The sequence below is a fragment of the Dermacentor andersoni genome, chromosome 5 (genome assembly GCF_023375885.2).
Source record: "Dermacentor andersoni chromosome 5, qqDerAnde1_hic_scaffold, whole genome shotgun sequence".
In the NCBI taxonomy this organism is placed as follows: Eukaryota; Metazoa; Arthropoda; class Arachnida; order Ixodida; family Ixodidae; genus Dermacentor; species Dermacentor andersoni.
In genome coordinates, this window is record NC_092818.1 from 194655107 (window position 1) to 194677734 (window position 22628).

At 45.4% G+C, this 22628-nt stretch overlaps 1 protein-coding gene across 4 annotated transcripts in view; it reads right to left on the bottom strand.

Moving 5' to 3' along the window:
* Positions 1 to 22628, bottom strand: part of Cbs (Cystathionine beta-synthase) — an 81878-nt gene that overhangs the window by 25885 nt on the left and 33365 nt on the right. For 2 of the 4 annotated variants that reach the window (XM_050179510.3, XM_050179508.3), the window contains exons 1-3: positions 12584 to 12690; positions 2136 to 2274; positions 417 to 523 (exon numbers count right to left, since the gene is read on the bottom strand). In XM_050179510.3, coding sequence (XP_050035467.1) covers positions 417 to 523; positions 2136 to 2274; positions 12584 to 12605 — 268 coding nt within the window. In that variant the 5' untranslated portion in view covers positions 12606 to 12690. Of the gene's footprint in view, positions 1 to 416; positions 524 to 2135; positions 2275 to 12583; positions 12691 to 22628 lie in introns of those variants that run through there. The other 2 variants (XM_050179509.3, XM_055071492.2) reach the window with 2 other exon arrangements.

A 22628-nucleotide genomic window follows, 5' to 3' on the forward strand; every position in this document is an offset into this window, starting at 1 on the left:
ACCACTACTGAGGGAGGAAATTCCACTTGGTTACCCGCTTCGTAGGCCAGAGGGCCAGCAGACATGTGTACCAGCTATCCCAGCGTTTAAAATGAACATTTTCTTAGCTTTCTCATCGAAGAATTTCTTCATGAAGCTCAAGTTTTAGTAATTGCATTTAATTACATGTACCGTGTTATCCATGCTCCTTTATCCATTCGCCCATACGAGTTGTTGCGTTATGTTGCACTCGCTCTCTGAGCCTGCAGCTGCAATTTCGAGCTACCGAACGGGGAGGAACTTTTGTGAAGCGCAGTTTTTTTCCGACACATTCTATTTGAAGTATATATAAATGAATGAACTAAAAAATGATAACTATACGCGATGCAGCTTCAACCCGTCTTAATTCGTCTTACGTTGCTTACTGAGGTACTTACACAGTTCGCATTCCAAGCCATACTCCTTATTAATTCTGTTGATTCGAACCATTGGTGTTTCTCCCACATGATGGAGGATATCTGGGTAGACCTTGGGCTTTGGTGTTCTGTGAAAAAAAAAAAAGTGCAACAGTGGTCCAACATGGCGGTCGTAGGATGGCTAAAAAGCGCAGAGTGTTCCTGTGTCATTTGTGAATACGGTTAATTTCGATTCCTAGTAACGGCATCGCTGTGCAGAGTGAAGCACGCTCACCCTTATAAAAATAAAACCAGACGAAACAAAAATGTCCATATACGTCTTGTGAACTGCTTCGTCTTCTTACAGCTTGTCCTTTATGCTATGTGTCTATAAACTATCTAAACACAAAATTCGTTAACAAAATGGTTTCCTTGCACTATTTGATACCATAGACATTAAGACAGCTGATCTGCACTATGTCTACCAATATTAGTCGACAAAAAGTCACGCCGTAAATTGACTGGCTGCATGCTTACTGAAATACAGAAAAGCCCTGCACGCTTTGTCTAAACTATTTTGCGAAGGCAATCTTTTCGTGGCGACTAATTATTTTGATGCGAATAACATTCCGGGTATTGAAAAGTCAGTTTTTTTTTTCGGGTATATATAGCTATTTCACCAAAAGTGTGGGCCGATCCCGAAGGCATGGCAGTCTAAAATACGGGCCGTTCACGCGGGCATGCCCCACTGAGTATGTGCCGTTGTTCAATAAACCTCTTTGATTCCAGCTTGAGTCACTGTAAATGTGCCTCTGGGTATGCGCACGCATACTTCACGGCGGCGCAGTTAGATGGCGCCCGCAGCGGTGCGAGAGGGGAGCCCGCCTGCAGCACGTGCGTCGTACATGACTCGTTTCGGCTATTCGCACACTTGGATTGTCATCGTAGATGAGTTCTTCCCGAATTATTTATTTCAATATTTTTTTGCAACATATACATTAGGAAAAGGGCGGATCGAAAGTATTTTACAGCTCTATGGACAAAATATGTCACATCACTCTGACCATACTTCTATAGAAAAAAGGGGCACATCGTACGCAGCTGAGATCCACAGAATTCCGTTTGCAGTGGCTTTAAGCCACTTGTAATATGTCGTAAGGCTCTCAACTAGTTAATTAGTTTAAATTATTCCTAGTAATGATGATTCATTATTGAGCATGTAAAAGAACTATTACAGCGCGGTTAGAAAACACTTAATGCAGCAATTTCCGTGAGCTAATCTTTGACATGGTTCCTTTTTCCTGGCTACTATCAAATGAAGTGATAAAGTTGTGCATTTTTGTGCGGAAATGTCATGGTTTAATTGCCGCATATAACACATTTCTGGTTATTTCAAAAGTGCGCTGTTTTAAACACCCGACTCGACGGAAACAAAGCGACGCATACAGTGCGAGGCACGTCGCAGCGTATGCATCGTTCCAAAATCCTCGTATGATCAGGTATCTTAAAATGCGCATGTTTATAACAAACGCGCCCGAACTAGACCCTTTCACAGCTTCGTTAAGTCATGTCTCGTTGCGCTTAAGACAATATGAACGTGTGACATTAAAGAAAGCGCGTCAGCGTTGAGACAGTTAACAAAGACGGTTTACCCCCTGTTTCTAGAAAACAGACGATCAGGACGCGCAGCCAATGAAATTCAGAGAAATTTTCAAAGAAATTTAGTCGTTCAGAGTGTGAAAGCGATAGTACAGTGCCCACCTGGTGATATGTTGGTGTGGAGATTCTGCGACTGACTTTCCCAGCTGCCAGGCGCAGACGCTGTCCTTGTCCGGAAACACGATGTTCTCGGTTTCATGAGTGCAGTATTTGGTCCACGAAATTTGTGGCGAGCACTCGCCTACGCAACAATAATAATAAAAGAATCAATCATCCTGTCTACAGAGTAGGCGCAACGTAGCGCTACGGACTGGTCACTAGCCATTCGATCAGAGCGTTTATTCTTGTTTGCATTCCACATCAAATTATTTGCTCTGAGAAGCTTCAATGAGGCTTACACATTCATTGCCCATGCCGACGCATATAGCTTAAAGAGACCTTCACAATGTTTGCCCGCTGCAATCAAGTGTGGTACATAAATAAACCAGGGAATATCGCGCCGACAAAATATTACACATTATTACACGTATGCCGGGAGAACAACTGAAAATTCAAACGAAAGTGTGACTCTTTGTCAAAGAGAGAAAGAAAGTTATGCAGATCCAACGCACATATTGCAGTCCATGTGAAGCGAAGCTAATCTGAAGCGGCTAATTAAATGCGATACAAATAAATGATATACGTACAACTCTCTTTATCGCTTTCCATTCTCCAAAATGTCTAATATTCTGCTTTGTTTGTGGTTATGAACTGCACAATTCATAACTATTTTCATGCAATGTTGACGTTTATGCACTGCACACCATTCACAAACTACTTCGGAATGCAAATAGCAGTTCATATGGATTCACTATGATACGTCGACGCAGCGATGTCGAGAAGCCGAAGGTGATGCTTGATGTTTGTTGATGGAGGAATGGTGAGGAGTTTTAGGCAGAAAGAAGTAAGCGACAGATCGGTAAGTACACATGTAATACAAGTAAATGCAAGTGTACCCTTTGTGTCACGTGGGGCATACCCAGTCGCCAAAGAACAGAGTAGGCTAAATATTAAAAAATATGCAGATTCAACGCACATGTTGGTATCTATGTGAAGCAAAGCTCTCAGGAAGCGGTTAATGAAATGCTATAAGTAAACAGTCAGAATAGAAACTGCACTATCAGGCGCCAGCGGCAGTTTGTTCCAGGCACACAAAAGGTGGTCTACCCGATTCCCTTGCCCTGTGGCCATGCCTTCATGGGCCAAACTGGCAGATGTTTAAATGAAAGGCTCAGGGAGCCCAACAATAACGTCACTACTGCCTCCAGGCACTTAGGCACACATTGCCGGGACTGCAAACGGTCTGAGGAACAGGGGCTTTGAGCAGACTTCAATTCCGCGCAGGTGCGCCGAGATGACCCCGAGGGAAATGGTTGAAGCAGGCGACATAGGAAAGCTTAAAGAAAATTGAGTCAGTATGCAGTCGGTGTTGTTAAGTGATAAGCAGCGTCTCTTTTTAGGCGTAGTGACCCAATAACGGTTGTTTCAAGGCTGCCGGTTCACGTGGTGATTTGGTCTGCAGAGTACATTCGTAGTGCGGTCTTCCTTTTGTTTTATTGCGATAGCAATTATATGGACATTCCAGGCGCATCTTTTTGTCGTCGCCGTGATGTTCCGTATAAAGTCCAAGCGCGACAACACTGTCGCCACACGTCGATATGCTGTATGCACGAGGGAAAGCACGCGAGGGAACACGATGATCGCGGCTCAATCTGGCGCACGAGAAGGAAGAAAGCGGAGAGGAAACGCGCCGTTTTCCGCCGCGCGAAAGGCCGTTGGGTGATGGGAAGGAGGGAGGGGGCGGCGTTGTGCTCTGGCAACAACTGCGCATTTAGCGACTGTTCTTAGAGATTTAGATTTTTAGATTTGTTTTAGTCAGCGCTTGTGGTGTCGTCCTCTCGTCTCGTGTCTCCTCTACGTTTTCGGCGATGTTAACACCAGGATGTTTTTAGATGCTCTTCGCACGACCTAATTAACGAAACTGTCTCAAGTCGCTCAGTTTCTCGTTTGCCGCGTTTATTTTTTTAAAGCACATTTCAAGTTGCCGTCGTATTGTAGAGCTTTTGTCGATATGTTTTATGACGTGGTGTGATCGACTGACTCAGCCAGGAAGCGTACTTGCAACTTTGGAAGCTTATTTGCGCCAGTCCTAAAAATTAAGATTTTAAGTTCTCCTCAACAGACTGAGCTTTAAAGTCTCAGGCGTGCTTGAAGATCTCTGAAATAGGACAAGATGGCAAATCTTGTCACTCGTGCAGCAGTTTCATCAGGAAGAATGAGGCGATCCAAGCGGCTCAATTTTTTTCACTCATAACCATGTAAAGCAACAGAATGAAAACAGGGAAAGCACAGGGGATATTAATCGTTATGTTTTAATGAAATGTAGAAATAATATGACTAAGAGAAATGCAACTTGAAGAAATAACTTGCCACAGGTGGGAGCCGAAGACACATCTTCCACATTGTGCGCGCGGATTTTTACAGCAATTGTGGCGACCATTCTCTCGTCCATTTTCTTGGATATTTGTGTATGCACGTATGTGTACATGATCAGCTTTGGATGTGTTAGCCAGTAGCGCTCATGGCCATGGCCGCAGATGTGGACTGCTTTAGGAACATTTGACAAACGATGTCAGCACCAACACGAAAGCAAGCAGCACATCCGGGCATTGAAAATTAATTTTGTTCGAGATAGCTGGGCTGGCCTTGTCCAATTTCTCAAGCGAACGCTTCTACGACGCTCTTGTAAAAAAGACAAGAGACCGAAGTGTCGACGTGTCGCGCGGCTTTCCAGAAGTTGTAACAACAATGGAAACGCAAGCGCGCGATCATCAGCTGAAAAGCACACAGCACGCGATTTGGTTTTTTTTTTCTCTTCTATACCTTCGAGGCTGCTCAAGATGCTTCGCTTTGCTCACAGATGACAACTATTCCTTCGGCACGTTACCATCCCCACAAGGTCGCCCAGCTAGACAACAGACTGGTTCGGAGGCCTCACTGCTCGTGAAAACTTTGTTTCAGTTTTCAGTTTATTTCTTTAATAAGGAGGAGACATACATGTTTACATAAGTATACAGAAGGAGGTCCCAGAGCATGTGGCTGAAAGGGGATCTCCTGTCAGAAAATATATACATTAAAGGAAATACAAGGCATAAAACAGCAATACAGTAGTCACTATGAGGAAGATTATTCAAAGTATATGTACAAACTGTAAAGTAATATAAAGTCAATAGCTAGTCGTACAATTAAAACAGTAGTTTAAGGCATTCGCAACAGAACAAACCAAAATACTTATCAAGGCTATAAATGAGAGAAAAAAATAACTAAGGAAAAAAGAGAAAAAAAACGGCAAGGAAATGAGCAGGAGTGAAGTGAATAGCTTAGATATATGGATTATTTTGGCTATCTAGTAGAAAAGTGAATAATGTTTTCTTGAAGAAACTCAAAGACGAAGAGTGCTTGACATTTAATGGGAGGCTGTTCCAAGTGGATAATGCTGCGAAATATCCAGATTGTTTTCCATAATTAGTATGTATTAGTGGCAATAAGAAATTGTTGTTAGCTGCAAACCTTGTGCGGTTCAAGTTAACCAAAGTAGCCGCAGAAAATACATTTACTGGAGAAGGATTACGTATTACCTTAAATAACGTTATGGCTAACTTATATTTAACAATATTTTTTACTGAAAGTATTCTGTGGTTGAAAAGCATATCAGAAGCACTGCAGTTGAATGAGCTGAGTGACAATATCCGGATGGCTTGATTCTGCAAATGCTGTAGTGGTGCTATATGAGTTGGATATGTGTTACCCCATGCTCTAATGCAATAATTAAGATGGCTGTGAATAAAAGAATAATACAAGGTCAGCAATGTTGGTTTGCTAAAATAATATCTAGATATAAGTAAAATTCTAATACCGGGAGAAATTTTGCGCTTCAAATAGGCGATATGCTTCGTAAATTTTAAGTTTGAGTCAAGAATTATTGCAGGAAATGAGCATTCATTAACTGCACTGATGTTAAGAGAGTTTAGGTGTCCTGTGATTCGAATGAAAAAGCATAAAAGACGTTTTGGTAGGATTTATGCTTAGCGAGTTAACCTGGCACCACGTTAAAATATTTTTCAGATCAGTGTTTAGCTTAGTAGTCAGGGAAGTTAGTGAACGATCGGTTGCAAGTAATGTAGTGTCATCGGCGTAAAGAAAGGCCTCAGTTTCTGTTAAACAACCGGGTAAATCATTTATATAAAGCAGGAATAGTAGCGGGCCAAGTACAGACCCCTGCGGGACCCCTTTATTGGTTATTCTGAAATTAGAAAGTGAGGAACTAAAATACACAGCTTGTTGTCTATCTGTTAGGTAACTTTTTATAAGTGCTAATGCTGGGCCATCGATGCCTACTGCTCGTAGTTTAGTAAGTAAGATGACGTGGTTTATTGATTCAAATGCTTTGGATAAGTCTATAAAAATAGATCCTGCGTAGAAACCGGCATCTATAGCGCCTTTTATTTTATCCGTGAAAGAAAGTATAGCACAATCAGTCGAGGATCCTACCCTGAAGCCAAATTGATTTGGCGAAAGAATGTTAAATTTTGAGAAGTATTTGGTTAAGCGTTTTTCAATACCTTTTTCGATAATCTTGCTACAGAAAGGAAGAATAGCAATAGGGCGATAATTACAAATGTAGGAGCGGTCACCCTTTTTAAATACTGGAATAATTTTTGCTTTTTTTAGTTGACTAGGAAATACTCCAGTCCTAAAGATCAAATTGATAACATGAGATAACGGGCGAGCGATAAGATGAGCTACTAATTTAATATTAATAGAACCGATTTCGTCCAGACCTGCTCCTGTAACCTTTAAATTTTGTATGATATTAATTATTTCATCTGGGCCAGTTGGAAATAGGTACAATGATTGTAAGCATCGCTGAAATGATAGTTGATTATCAGTGGTATGATCAGAGGAATGGTCACAAAGGACCCATTAAATGCGTTCGCGATTTCATCTGCTTGTTCATACGTGGCGTCTGATGAATGAAGTGTGCTTATTGGTTTAGCCCGATGGGTTCGGTTCAAGAAGGAATTTAGAAGTTCTAAAGCATACATAAGCTTCCATGAACCTTCCGTCATCCCATTGTGAACAAGGCTTCCGTAGCGAAGCCGAAACATCTTTTAGATTTTTTTCATTTTTTAGCACTTCTATGTTGGTCGGTGTCCTTCGTTTTATTTCTTCAATGCTTCATCCCGACCAGACGGGCTTCCGTCGAACCCTCGATTTCAAGAAGGAATTTATTACATTCCACTGCCGTTTTGAATCTGCGCCGGCTTCAGCTATTCTTAATTCATAATATTTTCTTTTGGCCACCCTGAGCAGCCGGTTTAGCAGGTTACAATAGATCTTATAGCGAGTTTTGAGTCGAATGTTAAAAGGGCGGTGTTTAACTTTCCGGTACAGGTTATCTTTTTTACGTAGGCTAGTGAGTAGACCATTGGTTAACCAAGGGTTCTGTAAAGCTGGGACATGTCTTCTGCATTTTACAAAGCTTGTAGAATGAACTATACATTTCTTTATGTTCTCCGAGAAGTCATTAAATGCAAATTCAGCGTTTGATTCTGAAAACACAGAACACCAATTTAGCTCACCAACGCGAGCGATGAAGTCGTCTTTATTAATCACGGCTTTATAGAATTCATGACAAGGTTTATGTAATTGATAAGGAAGTTTAAAAAAGACAGGAAAATGGTCAGTGATGTTAATTTCAAGTATACCGCAAACTGGAGGACACATAAGGTTGGAAAATATGTGATCTATTAAGGTGGCCGAAGCCCCTAAATTACATCTAGTTGGAAGCGAAACCAATGATTCGAAGCCAAATCCATGAAGGCAGTTAGTGTAGGCAGTAGTAGCAGAGCTGCAGTCATCCAGAAGATTGATGTTAATGTCACCAAGAAGCACAACATTGTTCTTTTCTGAAGACAAGTTACCAAGTATAGCGTTCAGGTCATTGCAAAAAGCAGATATGGAAGTTGAAGGTGAGCGATACAGGCAACCGACAATTGTCTGGTTCGCATCTTCCAGTTCGATCCACACAGCTTCACAATTTGGCATTGAAAATGATATGTCATGTCTTCGTTTGTAACGCACATTTGAAGATATAAAAACAGCGACACCTCCGTAGCTTTGATGAGGGCGGTAGCAATACTCCGAAGCATAAGAGGGAAAGCCAAATAAATCATTATCTGCATCTGAAAGCCAAGTTTCAGAAATTGTGTCAGAAATTGTGTCCCAAAAGTTGTGTTTGGATTTCTTACTGCCTGTTCTGCATTCCTTGTCAGGCGCGCCAGAGTTTTTCATGCACTATCTTTTGCATCTGCGGGTTGTGCGCCGACCAACCTACTATTTTGTTATTTGGCCTCGCATTGCTTTCTCGCACTTTGTGCCGTAAAGCACTAAATACGCGTTGAATCGACAATTCACCGGCAGAAAATGAAATCCGTTCGTGTGGGGGCACACCGCTCTTGATTGTTTTACTTCGTGTACGCCGCGAACGCTCTGTACAACTCGGGTGCTTCGAATGAATACTTACTTTATGATGAAAGCACATGCAATAATGATGCTTAGATGGCCATGTGGATTGGCAAGGAAAGATGAGAGTTTGAAACAGTAACATCCGCGAAACTGTTAAACTGAAATTAGCTTGAATTCTGGGGTTTTACGAGCCAAAATCCCAAAGTGGTTGAGGCCCGTCGTGTACTAGAGGATGGTTAACAACAGACAGCGCACTGAAAAAGAAGGAACGCGTAGACAGCACAAGCGCGGGAGTTGGGTTTACGCCTTCCTTCGTCTTCGCTTTCAGTACACCGTTTGCTACTAGCTACAAACCAACTTGCCTAGTTTTCTTTCCGCGGCAGTGGTGGATTTCGGCTTCGTTAACGTGCACCTAAATTTAATCACACTAGCATTCTTAAAATGCGGCCGTCGCGGCGGTAAATATAACCCCCGACCTTGTGCTTATAGCTGCGCAACGCCATAGCCACTATGAGCTACCGAGCACCGCGACGTGTCCGTGAAACGGTCGAAGTCACCGAATGTTTCAGGAGTGTTGGAGAGAGGAAACAGATACGTTTTGTGTCGTAATGAAAAGAGACAAGAGCTGTATCAAAAAGAAGGCAATGACGGTCGACTCCAGTGCACAGATCGGACGGGATCGACATCAAAACTACTTTTCGATAACATGCGATACAGTACAGCCCCAGTGCTGCTTTAAGAAACGGAACAGAGACCCAGTTATATGGCTGCACTCCGCACGCAAGAGCAGCCGCTTGAAGCCGCACTATAAACTGAAACTGTGGGGGATTTTAAAACCTTCCCATGTCGGGGCGCAATTCGTCACGAACACGCGAAATTGTCGCTGCGAAGTTGCGCTCTAAGAAACCGAACCACACTTGCACATAATCGACTTCGATATGAGAAGCAACGGAATGAGTCTGGGCTGCTTTTGCCTCATATTTATCTTTTATTGCACCCTATACGTACGTCATATCTTGCAAAAAATAAAAGCGAGGGCATATCAGAGCTCACCACTCATTACAACTCAGGTTGCCTAAGATTACGGAAATTTACCAGCCTTGGACAGGACAGACAAAAGGCGACATATGGCTTATAACTGAAATCATTATTCAAGACACGGGGAACGTTCACTGGATATTCAGCTGTGTGTTGTATTGCTTTCTTTCCCTTGTAAACCGTAACCTTTACCTTTTCGCTACGTTAATCATGCACCGACAATCTCAGGTGAGACTTAACTCGGGTCAGTCGTAAAGCCTGACCGAAGGTATTTCTTTGAAACGCAATAGGTCATTATTGATTGGTTGAGTTAACGTTCCAGAGCAACACGAGTGACACCGTGGTAGAGAGGGTGGCGGGGGGGGGGGGGGGGGGGGAAGGAATAATTTTGACCACGCACACCCAAACGACGCTACGCGAGCGCGTTTTTGCACTGGGTCCCCATCGGAATGTGTCCGCCGAGTCACGGAATCGAAGCCGCGAGCGAGCTGTGCTCAACCACGTCGCCATAGCCGCTGAGTCGGCAAGGCAGGCCACGCATGCGTCGTTGCACCCGAAGCAGCACGGCGTAAAACGACGGCGACGGCGCGCGCATCTTAAGTTTCCGCACATTTGCAGTGCTCTAGCACTCCATAGCACAATTGATATCGCAATAAATGGACAGTCGTACATGGCACAGCGGCTTCAGTCGCCAAAATCTGTGGCTCTTCTTAAGGGACATGCGGATATCAGTGTAATCATTGTAAGGAGTCAAGCTTAATGTTAGTGGGATGCATGAATACGCATATTAAGCCATTTAATTTACAAGTTTCTGTAAATAGGCTAGAACATCACACTACCTAAAGGACAAAATTTATACCCGCAGATCGCCTATATCTGTAGATATAGCCTGCTGCCTGGAATTTCACCGAACAGTCCAGTTCGTCAAATTCTGCATATTTCTCTTATTTGTAATGGCTTTCATCCTTTATCTCTGGCTTAAATATTCGTACGCTAATGAATAAAGCGTATATTAGTCGAGACGTTAGGGAAGTTTCAAGGACACAGCTAGAAAGTAGTACAGTATTTCTCGTCCTAAGATAATTGCGCCTGAATGCAGCCATATTAAGAGCAGCAATGTATTGCACGACATTTTTAAATATATTTTGTGGTTCATTTGCGACAATGCGGGGGAAAAAATGTGTACAGAATGTTTAACGGTGCAAGGTTCCATGTCAGCTATACAGACGAATGATCGGCACTATTTCGCCAATCTAATTTGATGTGGCACAGCCCCGTGACGTGATGTCGCCACATTTGGCAAGCGAAGAAAACAAAGCGAAGACAATACTTCGACACCAATTCTTCATTTTCATAAAATCATTACCTACAACCTACGTAAATCTTGATTCTAGTCTGCCAAATCTCAAATTTTGTTTTACTTCCTTTTTCTTTCCTATTTTATACTGAACTAGCCGTTTCTGGCCAATCCCCCAGAATTGGTATGTGCCACGAACTTCTAGGCTCTACATTGAGAAAGCATTGGTTACGCGTAAAAAACGAAAAAAAAAAGTCCTTTTGCAAAAGTCGTTTTCGTGCATGCGTATCGAGGTCCGTGTACACGGTTATCGTACCGAGGTATTCGCATTTGTGCGGCACCGCTGCAGACATATGAAACATTTACGTGTTAGTAAACGTGACTGCATTACCACGTGCAGGCATTACCCAACGATGATCGGCAGCTTTCCGCTATTAGTGAAAAGAAAAGTGTGCAATCATTGCATTTTACCGGTACTAACATATGAAGCAGAAGCTCGGAGGCTAGCAACGAAGCTTGAGAAGAATTTAAGAACAGCGCAGCGAGCGAAAAAACGGAAAATTTTAGGAGTGACGTTAAGTGACATGAAGAAAGCAGTGTAGCTTAGAAAGAAATCGGGGGCCGCCGATATTCTGATCGATTACGAAGGAGCACAATGCCGGAAAGTGGTTGTGCATTCGAATTATTCAAGCGCTATTGCTCTGGCGGGGCAGTTTAACTTCTAACATTCGTCTGGTTCGTTCTACCGTAGAGCGGTCGGAGGCGCTCGTACTTTCAAGCCGGGAGCGCGACCAAGATCTGACAGAACTGCGGTCACGCGACTTCTGCGATTGCACTGGGAGCAGCCGCTGAGCGTTCGGCTCGAGCAGGCTTTCCCTGGCTCCAGTTTTAAGACGGCACCACGTCACTGCAAACCAAGTCGCAACGCGGTAGAAACCATTACAATGTACTACCATAAGTTTTAGTTCTTCCTGAGGAGCACGCACTATGCACTCCAGTTGTGCGCCTCCACCCCCTTTTCTTTCCCGCGTAGCTTGTCCTGGTTTTTCCGTCAGGCATGCATTGTCAAGTGAACAGAATCGTATCCTACGTAGCGAAAAGGGCAGCCGAGGCGAACGCACGCTAATCTTCCAACGCTCTGATAGCTCCGCTGCTCGATTGTCTAAAGAAGGTCGCACCCACCACTGCTCCGACCTGATCTTAATGTAATGTCAAACGACAACTACCAACTTCGTAATTCTGTGCTACATTTCTTGTTACGAACATGGTCGATCACATTTCATTTATTTTCTGCTGCTCTTTGCAGACCCTCTGCAACCATCGAATGCAAATAATTTTTGCGCGAAACGTCCCAGAAGAGAAACGCGAATTTTCGTTTATCCAGACAGCATGCCATGCAAGCTGTGCGCAATTCGCCCCGCAAGAAGCACGCCCAATCGCTACTGGTGCCGTTTCCGCGAGCGTGTATTACTGCCCGCGTCAACTGTCACGCGCACTGCCGCGTGAAGACAAGCAAGACCTCGCGCACCCAGGGAAACAATCGTAGGCGTGAGCGGGGAAATTCCGGGCTCCAGGTGTTCTCAGTCGCTATATGCACGGCGGCAGGAACCTACAAGCGGAGGCGTAGATCCTGTGACCAGCCACTCACCCTTCGGCTGAACCGGCGCCATGGCTGTCGGCAAGCAGCTGCTCACTGACACAGTCGACGTCGCAGATAAGTGGCGGCCGGCCTAGTGGCGCGATGCGTGCGCGGCGGGCGCGCCACGCAGCTTCGGCGGACGCCGATAGAGTTGCGGCTATCGGAGCGCCGACAGATACAGCGCTGGCCTGCTTTGCGCTGCGGAATGCGGAAAGGCCGGTGACGGCGCCTGACCGCAGATCACTTTCCCCGGCAGCGTACCGAGAACGAGCGATAAGGTATGCAAAACATGGAAGTGTACTGCACAATGGACGGCGCCGGATGTTCTCTATACGACTTTGCTCAAAGCATGTAGCAAAGTAACGGTTTCGTGTTGAGAGAATCGTTGGTTGCGAAAACTAGTGGGGAACCCCCGGACTGCAAGCTTGCTGGCCAAGCGCTTCGTACAGAAGTGGTCTTCCGGGTTAAATGTACAAAAACAAACAAAGTAACAAAAAGACAGAGGGAGATATTAACGCATAAAACATGTGTGGTGCTGTGTCGCTCTTTTCCTTTTTTCTCGGCTCCTCGTGTAGTTGCCCTCGTGCTTTACGCTATGAATATTGAGAAGCCTGAGAATGTGGCCTGCATGCCTTCTTACGGCTTCGGCTGCTGATGACGATGGCCCCGCGTTGAACGAGTCGTTTATCGATTAGCGTTTAAGGAGCAGCCGTCCATTCATCCGCCGCGCTCTTCAACCTAATGGTAGCTCGAAACACACCAGTCGAAGCCCATAACATTGGTACAAGGTCCGTGCGCTGCTTGACAATGATTACTACGACTCATGCAGCGACAGTAGCCTGCTACGGCGTCCCTGGGCTCATCTCTGGCCATCAGCTCTCACTTTTGCTCAACAGACATGCTAAAAGATGGCTTTTCACTTGGCGAGTTAATTCCTTACGTTTTTGAGCCATCGAGATAACTGCGATCTCCTGTGTTTCATGTCGTAGTGCCGACAGGCATGGCGAAAGAAGACACTTTTTTCTCGTGTACAATGCGTCGTTGTATTTGTCAATGCGTCATTATACGTGCCGGCGAGGCTCACTATGTGCACGCCCATAGAGGCCTGTACGTATGCCTGGCTTCTCGAAGAGGCAGAAAGAGGAGAATTTCTTCGAGAAAGCGCAGAGAGGTTGGCCTGAGGTCCTCTAACGTGCTATTCTGCTCAGACCGAAAGGAAAGAAAAAAGGGGTATGAGGACTGATGATGAGGATAGGCAGTAGGATGCGATCAAATACTCTAAGAAAAGTTTGAACCCTCTGGGGATTATCTTGTCCCCAAACAATAATCGTCATTTGCCTTGCGTGTCTTTTCTTTCTTTGACGCTGTGCGCCCAGTACTTCCAAGGGCGAGCGGGGTTTGTTTCGCAAGTGTCCACCCATAGTGAACACGTCCACCTCCTCTGATGCTGTAGTTCTTATTTGCTGGGCTGGGGTACGCGCCAGAAGGAGACAGACGCCCACAGCCAATCAGCACTTCAGCACCAGAAGAAACGAACATGTCCACTAGGTGGTCTCTTAGAATAGTCCCATCGGTCATAAACGGCATGCCCGTTATCAGACTGACATAGCATTTTTGAAAGGGACGCAGCGAGCGCAGAATTTTCAAGAAAGTAAACGCAGGGAAGACAGATTATGATTATCGCTTGGGGATAAGATACGACCATGATGGGACAATCTTTTTTTAGAGTCTACACTGCGTCTACAAAGGGCCAGTTTGCAGCCTTTAATCAAGGACCGTGTTAATCGATAATTCTATGTGAGCCCCCTTAGATAGTTTAAAGAGGAAAAGAACCGCGACTTCCGGCGGGACGTGAAGGAGTGAACGGACGTCCCGTCTGAAGTCGCGGTTCTTTTCCTCTTTAAGCATGTCGGACCAACTGGCCCAAAGTTCCCCCCTCTTGAACCTCTTAGATAGGTAACACATCGCAGCAAAGGAAGTGCGTTTTACTACGATAAATTTGATACTATGGCTTTACGTGCGTGCGTGCGTACGAGTGCGCGCTCTCGCGTGCGTGTGTGCGTGCGTGTGTGTGTGAAAATAGCAGGAAATATTGTACAAAAATTTACAACTCGACAGAAGAAGGAAGCCTTTTAAACCCTTAGGCAGCACCTCACATGCGGTTAAAATACGACATATATGATTCATTTTTATTGGCTTCAAGCCACACTGATGTCTTCAGACTGCAACTTTTGCGAAACTTGTATTACCGAAATAACAAATACGTACACACAGTAAAGCAATATGTTGGCTTTGTTAGCTTGTCCTATTAGGTGCAATTTAAAGAATTGTGATAAATGATGCTGTTGCCAAATTATCAGAAGTCAATCATGCTGCTGAGTCACTCACAAATTTTTTTTTAGTGTACCCAAGAGGAGTTCTATCTAATTAGGGGGAAGTTACCCAGGCAGAACTATTCTCCGACGTACTAATGGAGGATCCCTTCTCGAGCTTTCACAGACGTCACAATGCACCACGCCATTGGACTTCAATGCCTGAAAAGACGGCGAAGAGAGCCTCCATTCCCCTACACAAAGCCTAGAATTCCACTTGAACATTCCTTGCACCGAGCGAGTTACCGCCGCGGTGACTATGACGTTGCGCTGGTGAGCTCGAGGACGCGGGTTCGATTACAGGCCGCGGTGGCCGCATTCCCTTGTACGGTGCAGCACGAGTGCACCTTAAAGACAACCAGGTGGTCAAAATTGATCCGGAGCCCCGCACTACGGCCTACCTCATAATCGGGTTGTGGTTCCGACACGTAAAACGCGTTGTCGAAAGTGAACGAGATCGTCGCCAGTGAAGAGTAAGGAAGCCTACATTTAATCAGACGCAGCCGGCTGTGCTATGCTTCCATTACCGGCATAGCAGCAAGGTATTTCTCTTTAAAGGAGTCGTTCGATTGCACAGCACGCTTTCGAGTATATTGCAAAGGGAAAGTTCCAGAGGGGGCTCTGTGGCGCGAAGGCATTCCGCGCAATGAGGGTGCTGCTATAAGAGCTGTTCGCACTCGAAACGTGTTGGTGTTCAGAACTATGCACAGGATTTTCAGCGGCTTTTTAAACAACATTGCAGATATTTTGGTGCACCTTGCACCCGTCACGCCAGCCATGCAAGGCTACAAGTAAATGAGCGTCGTGCAAACTCACGCACTACTACATCGTTACGCACAACGTCGGCTCGAGCGCCAGCACGACGTCGCGTGACATGACTATTTCTGTCGCTGTTGAGTGCATTTTGCTACAGCGACGCGAAACATTATTTGTTACACTGTACTGGAGTCGCTCAAAGGCGGATAACAGCGCGACGCGACGTCGACATCTGTGTGCGTGTGTATGTAGATCTATGTTGGCGTGACGCGCACGCGGCGTTATATAGCAGCGCCATCTCGCCATGGTGGTCTTCGCAAATGGCCATTCGCCGTAAGCTGTAGAGACCATCTTCTTCCTTCTGTCACCTGACCTACACGCTTGGTCAGTTTCCAAATCCTTGCGCACACTCAGTCAGCAAGTACGTAGTACACGTGATGAGCTGAAGCGCACATGCGCTCCCCTCGGGCCAGCATAGATGATGTAGTACAGCCACAGAGTCCTTTAGAGCACAGGTGTCTCGGATCCTTCTGAAGTTTATCTGTGAGGCTGATATATAGCTTCTCCCTCAATTGTGACGCTTATACTTTCATCATTTGAAAGCGTTTAGCGTCTGATGGTTGGTCCGGAGGGAACATAGCCGAGGTGACGATGCGCAACCATTTATTGTGTACTCTCTCAGTTTCACACTGTCTTTTATGCCGTGAGCTGCAGCCATATGTTAAAACAATTATGGGCTTTTACGTGTCAACACAACGATCTGATAATAGAGCACGCCATAGTAGGGACTCCAGATTAATTTTGATCACCTGCAGTTATATAGCGTGCACCTAAATCTAAGTACACGGGTGTTCTTGCATTTCGCCCCCATCGAAATGTCACCGTGGCCGGGATTTGATCCCGCGACTTTCTGCTTAGCAGCGAGCCCTATGTTGACCAGGTATTCAACTTCGTCATTGCACTGAATGTATAGTATGTGTTGCGGTAAAGGTTTTGGTGATGAACATACGCCGAAACAGTTGCTGCTACACAAACTTTCTATGCTAGTTATTTGCTAAGATGCATACGGGTTTTATACATAGCGAACAACGACTAGTCCGCTCATTAGTCACGTAATTTTCCGCAACCATGCGTCACTTCTACGATTGAGCCTGCTGTTTTAGAGCGCAGCTTTTAGGCGCCCGTTCCTGCGTTGAGCGTTGGCGTCCCTCGGCTTCGCTGGTAACCGAACGAACGAGTACAGCGAAGGATGAAAGAGCGGACGTGGAGCGCAGCGGAGAAGGAGGCTACAGTGAAAGCATGAGACAGAAATCAGAGGAGGAGAGTATAGCGAAATGGTGAGGAGGAAAGCAGAGTGCTGCGCGATACTAAGAGATGGCGCCACAGTAATTGCAATCTGATTGTATATACGATGTGAATAGTAAAGTACTTTCTGGAAGCCACGCTGGCACTAGTGATTACACTGGAATCTTCGACGAGTCATGTATAAAAACCGATGCGCTTAACCCACAGGTCACATTTTTGACGATCGTCGACTCTGCTCGTCGCTATCGTTGTGCTTGAGTGTTACTTGTTCTGTCGGGCACAATTTCGACAAATAAAGAGCTCAATTTGTAACTCACAGTTTCGACACTCTATCGTTCTTCCCTGTTACTACCACGTGACAATATAACCACAATACCCCCCTGCAGTCACGGCGTACACGTTTGTGCACGGGACTTATGGCGTTTTTCACAAGTCGATCTGTAGCGGCCGCCGAAATCCTCGAGCGAGCTCTCGGGTTTCACAAATCCGAATCGGCCAGTGGAGCGCAAAAACGCTCCACGAAGGACCACACGGGAAGTCTGCGTACGCGTGACACAAACCGGTTCCGGAAACCATGCCCGACTTCCACTCTGTACGTTTCCACGGCAACTAAAGTCGCCGTCCCCCGTGCGTAATTTGACCGCGGCAGTCACAGAGTCCATCACTCCATGTCGCGCCCGCAAGGATTGTGCATGGGCAACGTGCATAGAAGGCTTCGCACAGCACCTGCGTCACTTCGTAATCGCTGTCGTCCGAGCTCTCATCGCTAAACGCGAGCTCTGCAGCAGCACCAAACGCGGCCATTTTGCGAAGCAACCGGGTACCGATTTCGCTTGAAGACGGAAGTGACGCGAGCTATTTCCGCCCGAATCCGCGCCTCGGCGGCGGAGGAAGTGAGAGCGATCCGGCGCGGAGCGAGTTGATCCCAAACGACCAGTGGAACGCGCGAACCCGCTCCAGATCGACCCGTGAAATTCGGATTCGTTGCCGCGGAGCGAGAAATCCTGCTCCGAATCGACCAGTGAAAAAAGCCATTACTTTTGCCATTACTTTGGAGTGGTTGCAAGGAATAGACAACGAGCATTAAGCTTTGAGTAAATTGAACATTCGGCTCCCCTAAAGTACACCCATTTCACTTCTGAGTGAATTTTATTGCTTCAGACGACCGCTTTGGTGAAGGCACTAGCGTGTTTGACGGGACATTTGAAGTGGAGCGTTTTGGCAGTAATTGCGAAAGATTTTTTTCCCTCCTTGCAATGCTTCCACCCAATAATTAACCTGTGCTTGTAATTCGAGCGGGTGATTCATTATTTTTAATGAAGAAACGCTGCATGACTGACTGTACAATAAATTAATAATTAATCACTATGTAGTTATGGTGGCTGTCTACAAAATGCAGAGTTATTCTCATCCCACCTTGACTTACTTTCTATGAAGCCTCCAGCACCTTGGCATAAAATTATGCATATTTCCCACATTTATCGACAGTAGAACGTAGTTCGTGACTGAAGGGGATACAAAATAGTGTCAGCTAGTTCTTTCTGAACAATGAGCGACACAATCCGTGGAAGTGCTTCGTCTGCCGCGGCTGCTAGACGAGCAGAGGCTCAGCGCTGCCGCCGAGAGGACGCTGCCCTTCAGATTCAATTTCTTTGCCACAGTATATCGCGAATTCCAAACGCCTAAACAGCTGCGTTCAAAATTAGCATCAGGGAGTATCGTAATCGTAGGGGATTTTTTTTTATTATATGCATTCTTTCTGCTTCCATAATCTCCGTCCCATTTACATATAGCTTTGCTGTTCTTTGAGGGTCTCTTCTACTCGCTCAAATTGTGGGCTTTAAGCTCTTCCATTACTTCTTGCCACCTCACCAGGACGGAGAAAATGGGCCCGCGTACGATCCGCCATTCATCCAGCCCCACTCCCCCATGTCTGCATAATGATTTCCCTTGGAGTCACTGTAGCTGGCCGGCCAATCGAATGAACTGACCGCTAACAGGGACGTAACAAGGGGGTTAGGGTATAAGGCAACTTTGGGACTTCACAACGCCCCATTCTTGGTAACAGCCAATGCCAAAACAGCCATTGTTGTCCGAGTTTAGGAATACTGCCCCGGTGGTGCACATACTTTTTTTTTTTTGCACACGTCTCTCATGACAGTGACAGCTGGCAAGGCTCCATTGTTTGCGACAGGGACACAAAGGTCTAAGCAGTAGATAAAGTAGAAGGCATACCCAGCATAGCTTCGCTTACAAGCAGTCGTGATCACAACACGGCGCCATGTGCTCGGACTGAAGTCAATGCTTTTGACAAAGCGCCGCGTACCATTCAATGAAACAAGCTATACATGTTCTAATTCTCCATCGATGAGCAAACAAAAATGCACGCGATGTGAACTGCGCCTGATGCCGAAAAGATTGCTGAAGCGAATAGGTGCCAAGTTACGGACAAAACGACACGATGCGCCGCGCTTTGGGTGGTCTGTGATTCTGTCTAAAACATTCTGTTGCGTCTAGGGGAAGCATCTCACACTTTAAAATGATAAATTCCCTCACAGGGCTTTGTTTTAGTAAAGCGCTTAGTTAAGCCAGTTGAAAGAGCTGTACGCTCATGCGTTCCATAATATTTTGCTTATTTGCAGCGTTATGTCATTTGCAATGAATGGCCTGGGCTCGCTATGGACATTAATGCAAATTATTTCGATGAATTATTTAAATGTTATTCAATAAATGTGAGGCGGAGACGCTACCACTCAGCCACGAGCTCGTTCACCGGACAGGCCGCCATTGGAATATGAACCTGGCAACGTTTAACGCTAGAACGTTATCTAGTGAGGCGAGTCTAGCAGTGCTATTGGAGGAATTAGAGGGCAGTAAATGGGATATAATAGGGCTCAGTGAAGTTAGGAGGCCAAAAGAAGCATATACAGTGCTAAAAAGCGGGCACGTCCTGTGCTACCGGGGCTTAGCAGAGAGACGAGAACTAGGAGTCGGATTCCTGATTAATAAGAAGATAGCTGGTAACATACAGGAATTCTATAGCATTAACGAGAGGGTGGCATGTCTTGTGGTGAAACTTAATAAGAGGTACAAAATAAAGGTTGTACAGGTCTACGCCCCTACATCTAGTCATGATGACCAGGAAGTCGAAAGCTTCTATGAAGACGTGGAATCGGCGATGGGTAAAGTCAAAACAAAATACAGTATACTGATGGGCGATTTCAATGCCAGGGTAGGCAAGAAGCAGGCCGGAGACAAGTCAGTGGGAGAATATGGCATAGGCTCTAGGAATAGCAGAGGGGAGTTATTAGTAGAGTTTGCAGAACAGAATAATATGCGGATAATGAATACCTTTTTCCGCAAGCGGGTTGGCCGAAAGTGGACGTGGAGGAGCCCGAATGGTGAGACTAGAAATGAAATCGACTTCATACTCTGCGCGAACCCTGGCATCATACAAGATGTAGACGTGCTCGGCAAGGTGCGCTGCAGTGACCATAGGATGGTAAGAACTCGAATTAGCCTTGACTTGAGGAGGGAAGAGAAGAAACTGGTACATAAGAAGCCAATCAATGAGTTGGCGGTAAGAGGGAAACTAGAGGAATTCCGGATCAAGCTACAGAACAGGTATTCGGCTTTAACCCAGGAAGAGGACCATAGTGTTGAAGCAATGAACCACAATCTTATGGGGATCATTAAGGAGTGCGCAATAGAAGTCGGTGGTAACGCCGTTAAACAGGAAACCAGTAAGCTATCGCAGGAGACGAAAGATCTGATCAAGAAACGCCAATGTATGAAAGCCTCTAACCCTACAGCTAGAATAGAACTGGCAGAACTTTCTAAGTTAATCAACAAGCGTAAGACAGCGGACATAAGGAACTATAATATGGATAGAATTGAACAGGCTCTCAGGAACGGAGGAAGCCTAAAAGCAGTGAAGAAGAAACTAGGAATAGGCAAGAATCAGATGTGTGCGTTAAGAGACAAAGCCGGCAATATCGTTACTAATATGGATGAGATAGTTCAAGTGGCTGAAGAGTTTTATAGAGATTTATACAGTACAAGTAACACCCACGACGATAAGGTGAGAGAGAATAAACTAGAGGAACTTGAAATCCCACGAGTAACACCGGAAGAGGTAAAGAACGCCTTGGGAGCTATGCAAAGGGGGAAGGCAGCTGGGGAGGATCAGGTAACAGCAGATTTGTTGAAGGATGGTGGGAACACTGTCCTAGAAAGATTGGCCGCCCTATATACACAATGCCTCATGACCTCGAACGTACCGGAATCTTGGAAGAACGCTAACATAATCCTAATCCATAAGAAAGGGGACGCCAAGGACTTGAAAAATTGTAGACCGATCAGCTTACTGTCCGTTGCCTACAATGTATTTACTAAGGTAATCGCAAATAGAATCAGGAATACCTTAGATTTCTGTCAACCAAAGGACCAGGCAGGATTTCGTAAAGGTTACTCAGCAATAGACCGTATTCACACTATCAATCAGGTGATAGAGAAATGAGCGGAATATAACCAACCCTTATATATAGCGTTCATTGATTACTAATTAATTGTGGGGTTTTACGTGCCAAAACCACTTTCTGATTATGAGGCACGCCGTAGTGGGGGACTCCGGAAATTTCGACCACCAGGGGTTCTTTAACGTGCACCTAAATCTAAGTACACGGGTGTTTTCGCATTTCGCCCCCGTCGAAATGCGGCCGCCATGGCCGGGGTTCGATCCCGCGACCTCGTGCTCAGCAGCCTAACACCATAGCCACTGAGCAACCACGGCGGGTGTTCATTGATTACGAGAAAGCGTTTGATTCAGTCAAAACCTCAGCAGTCTTGGAGGCATTACGGAATCAGGGTGTAGACGAGCCGTATGTAAAAATACTAAAAGACATCTATAGCGGCTCCACAGCCACCGTAGTCCTCCATAAAGAAAGCAACAAAATTCCAATAAAGAAGGGCGTCAGGCAGGGAGGTACGATCTCTCCAATGCTATTCAAAGCGTGTTTACAGGAGGTATTCAGGGACCTTGATTGGGAAGGATTGGGGATAAGAGTTAATGGAGAATACTTTGGTAACTTGCGATTCGCCGATGATATTGCCTTGCTTAGTAACTCAGGAGACCAATTGCAATGCATGCTCACTGACATGGAGAGGCAAAGCAGAAGTGTGGGTCTAAAAATTAATCTGCAGAAAATTAAAGTAATGTTTAACAGTCTCGGAAGAGAACAGCAGTTTACGATAGGTAGCGAGGCACTGGAAGTCGTAAGGGAATACCTACTTAGGGCCGGTAGTGACCGCGGATCCGGATCATGAGATTGAAATAATCAGAAGAATAAGAATGGGCTGGGGTGCGTTTGGCAAGCATTATCAGATCATGAACAGCAGGTTGCCATTATCTCTCAAAAGAAAAGCGTATAACAGCTGTGTCTTGCCAGTACTCACCTACGGGGCAGAAACCTAGAGGCTTACGAAAAGGGTTCTGCTGAAATTGAGGACGACGCAACGAGCTATGGAAAAAGAATGATAGGTGTAACGTTAAGGGATAAGAAAAGAGCAGATTGGGTGAGGGAACAAACGCGGGTAAATGACATCTTAGTTGAAATCAAGAC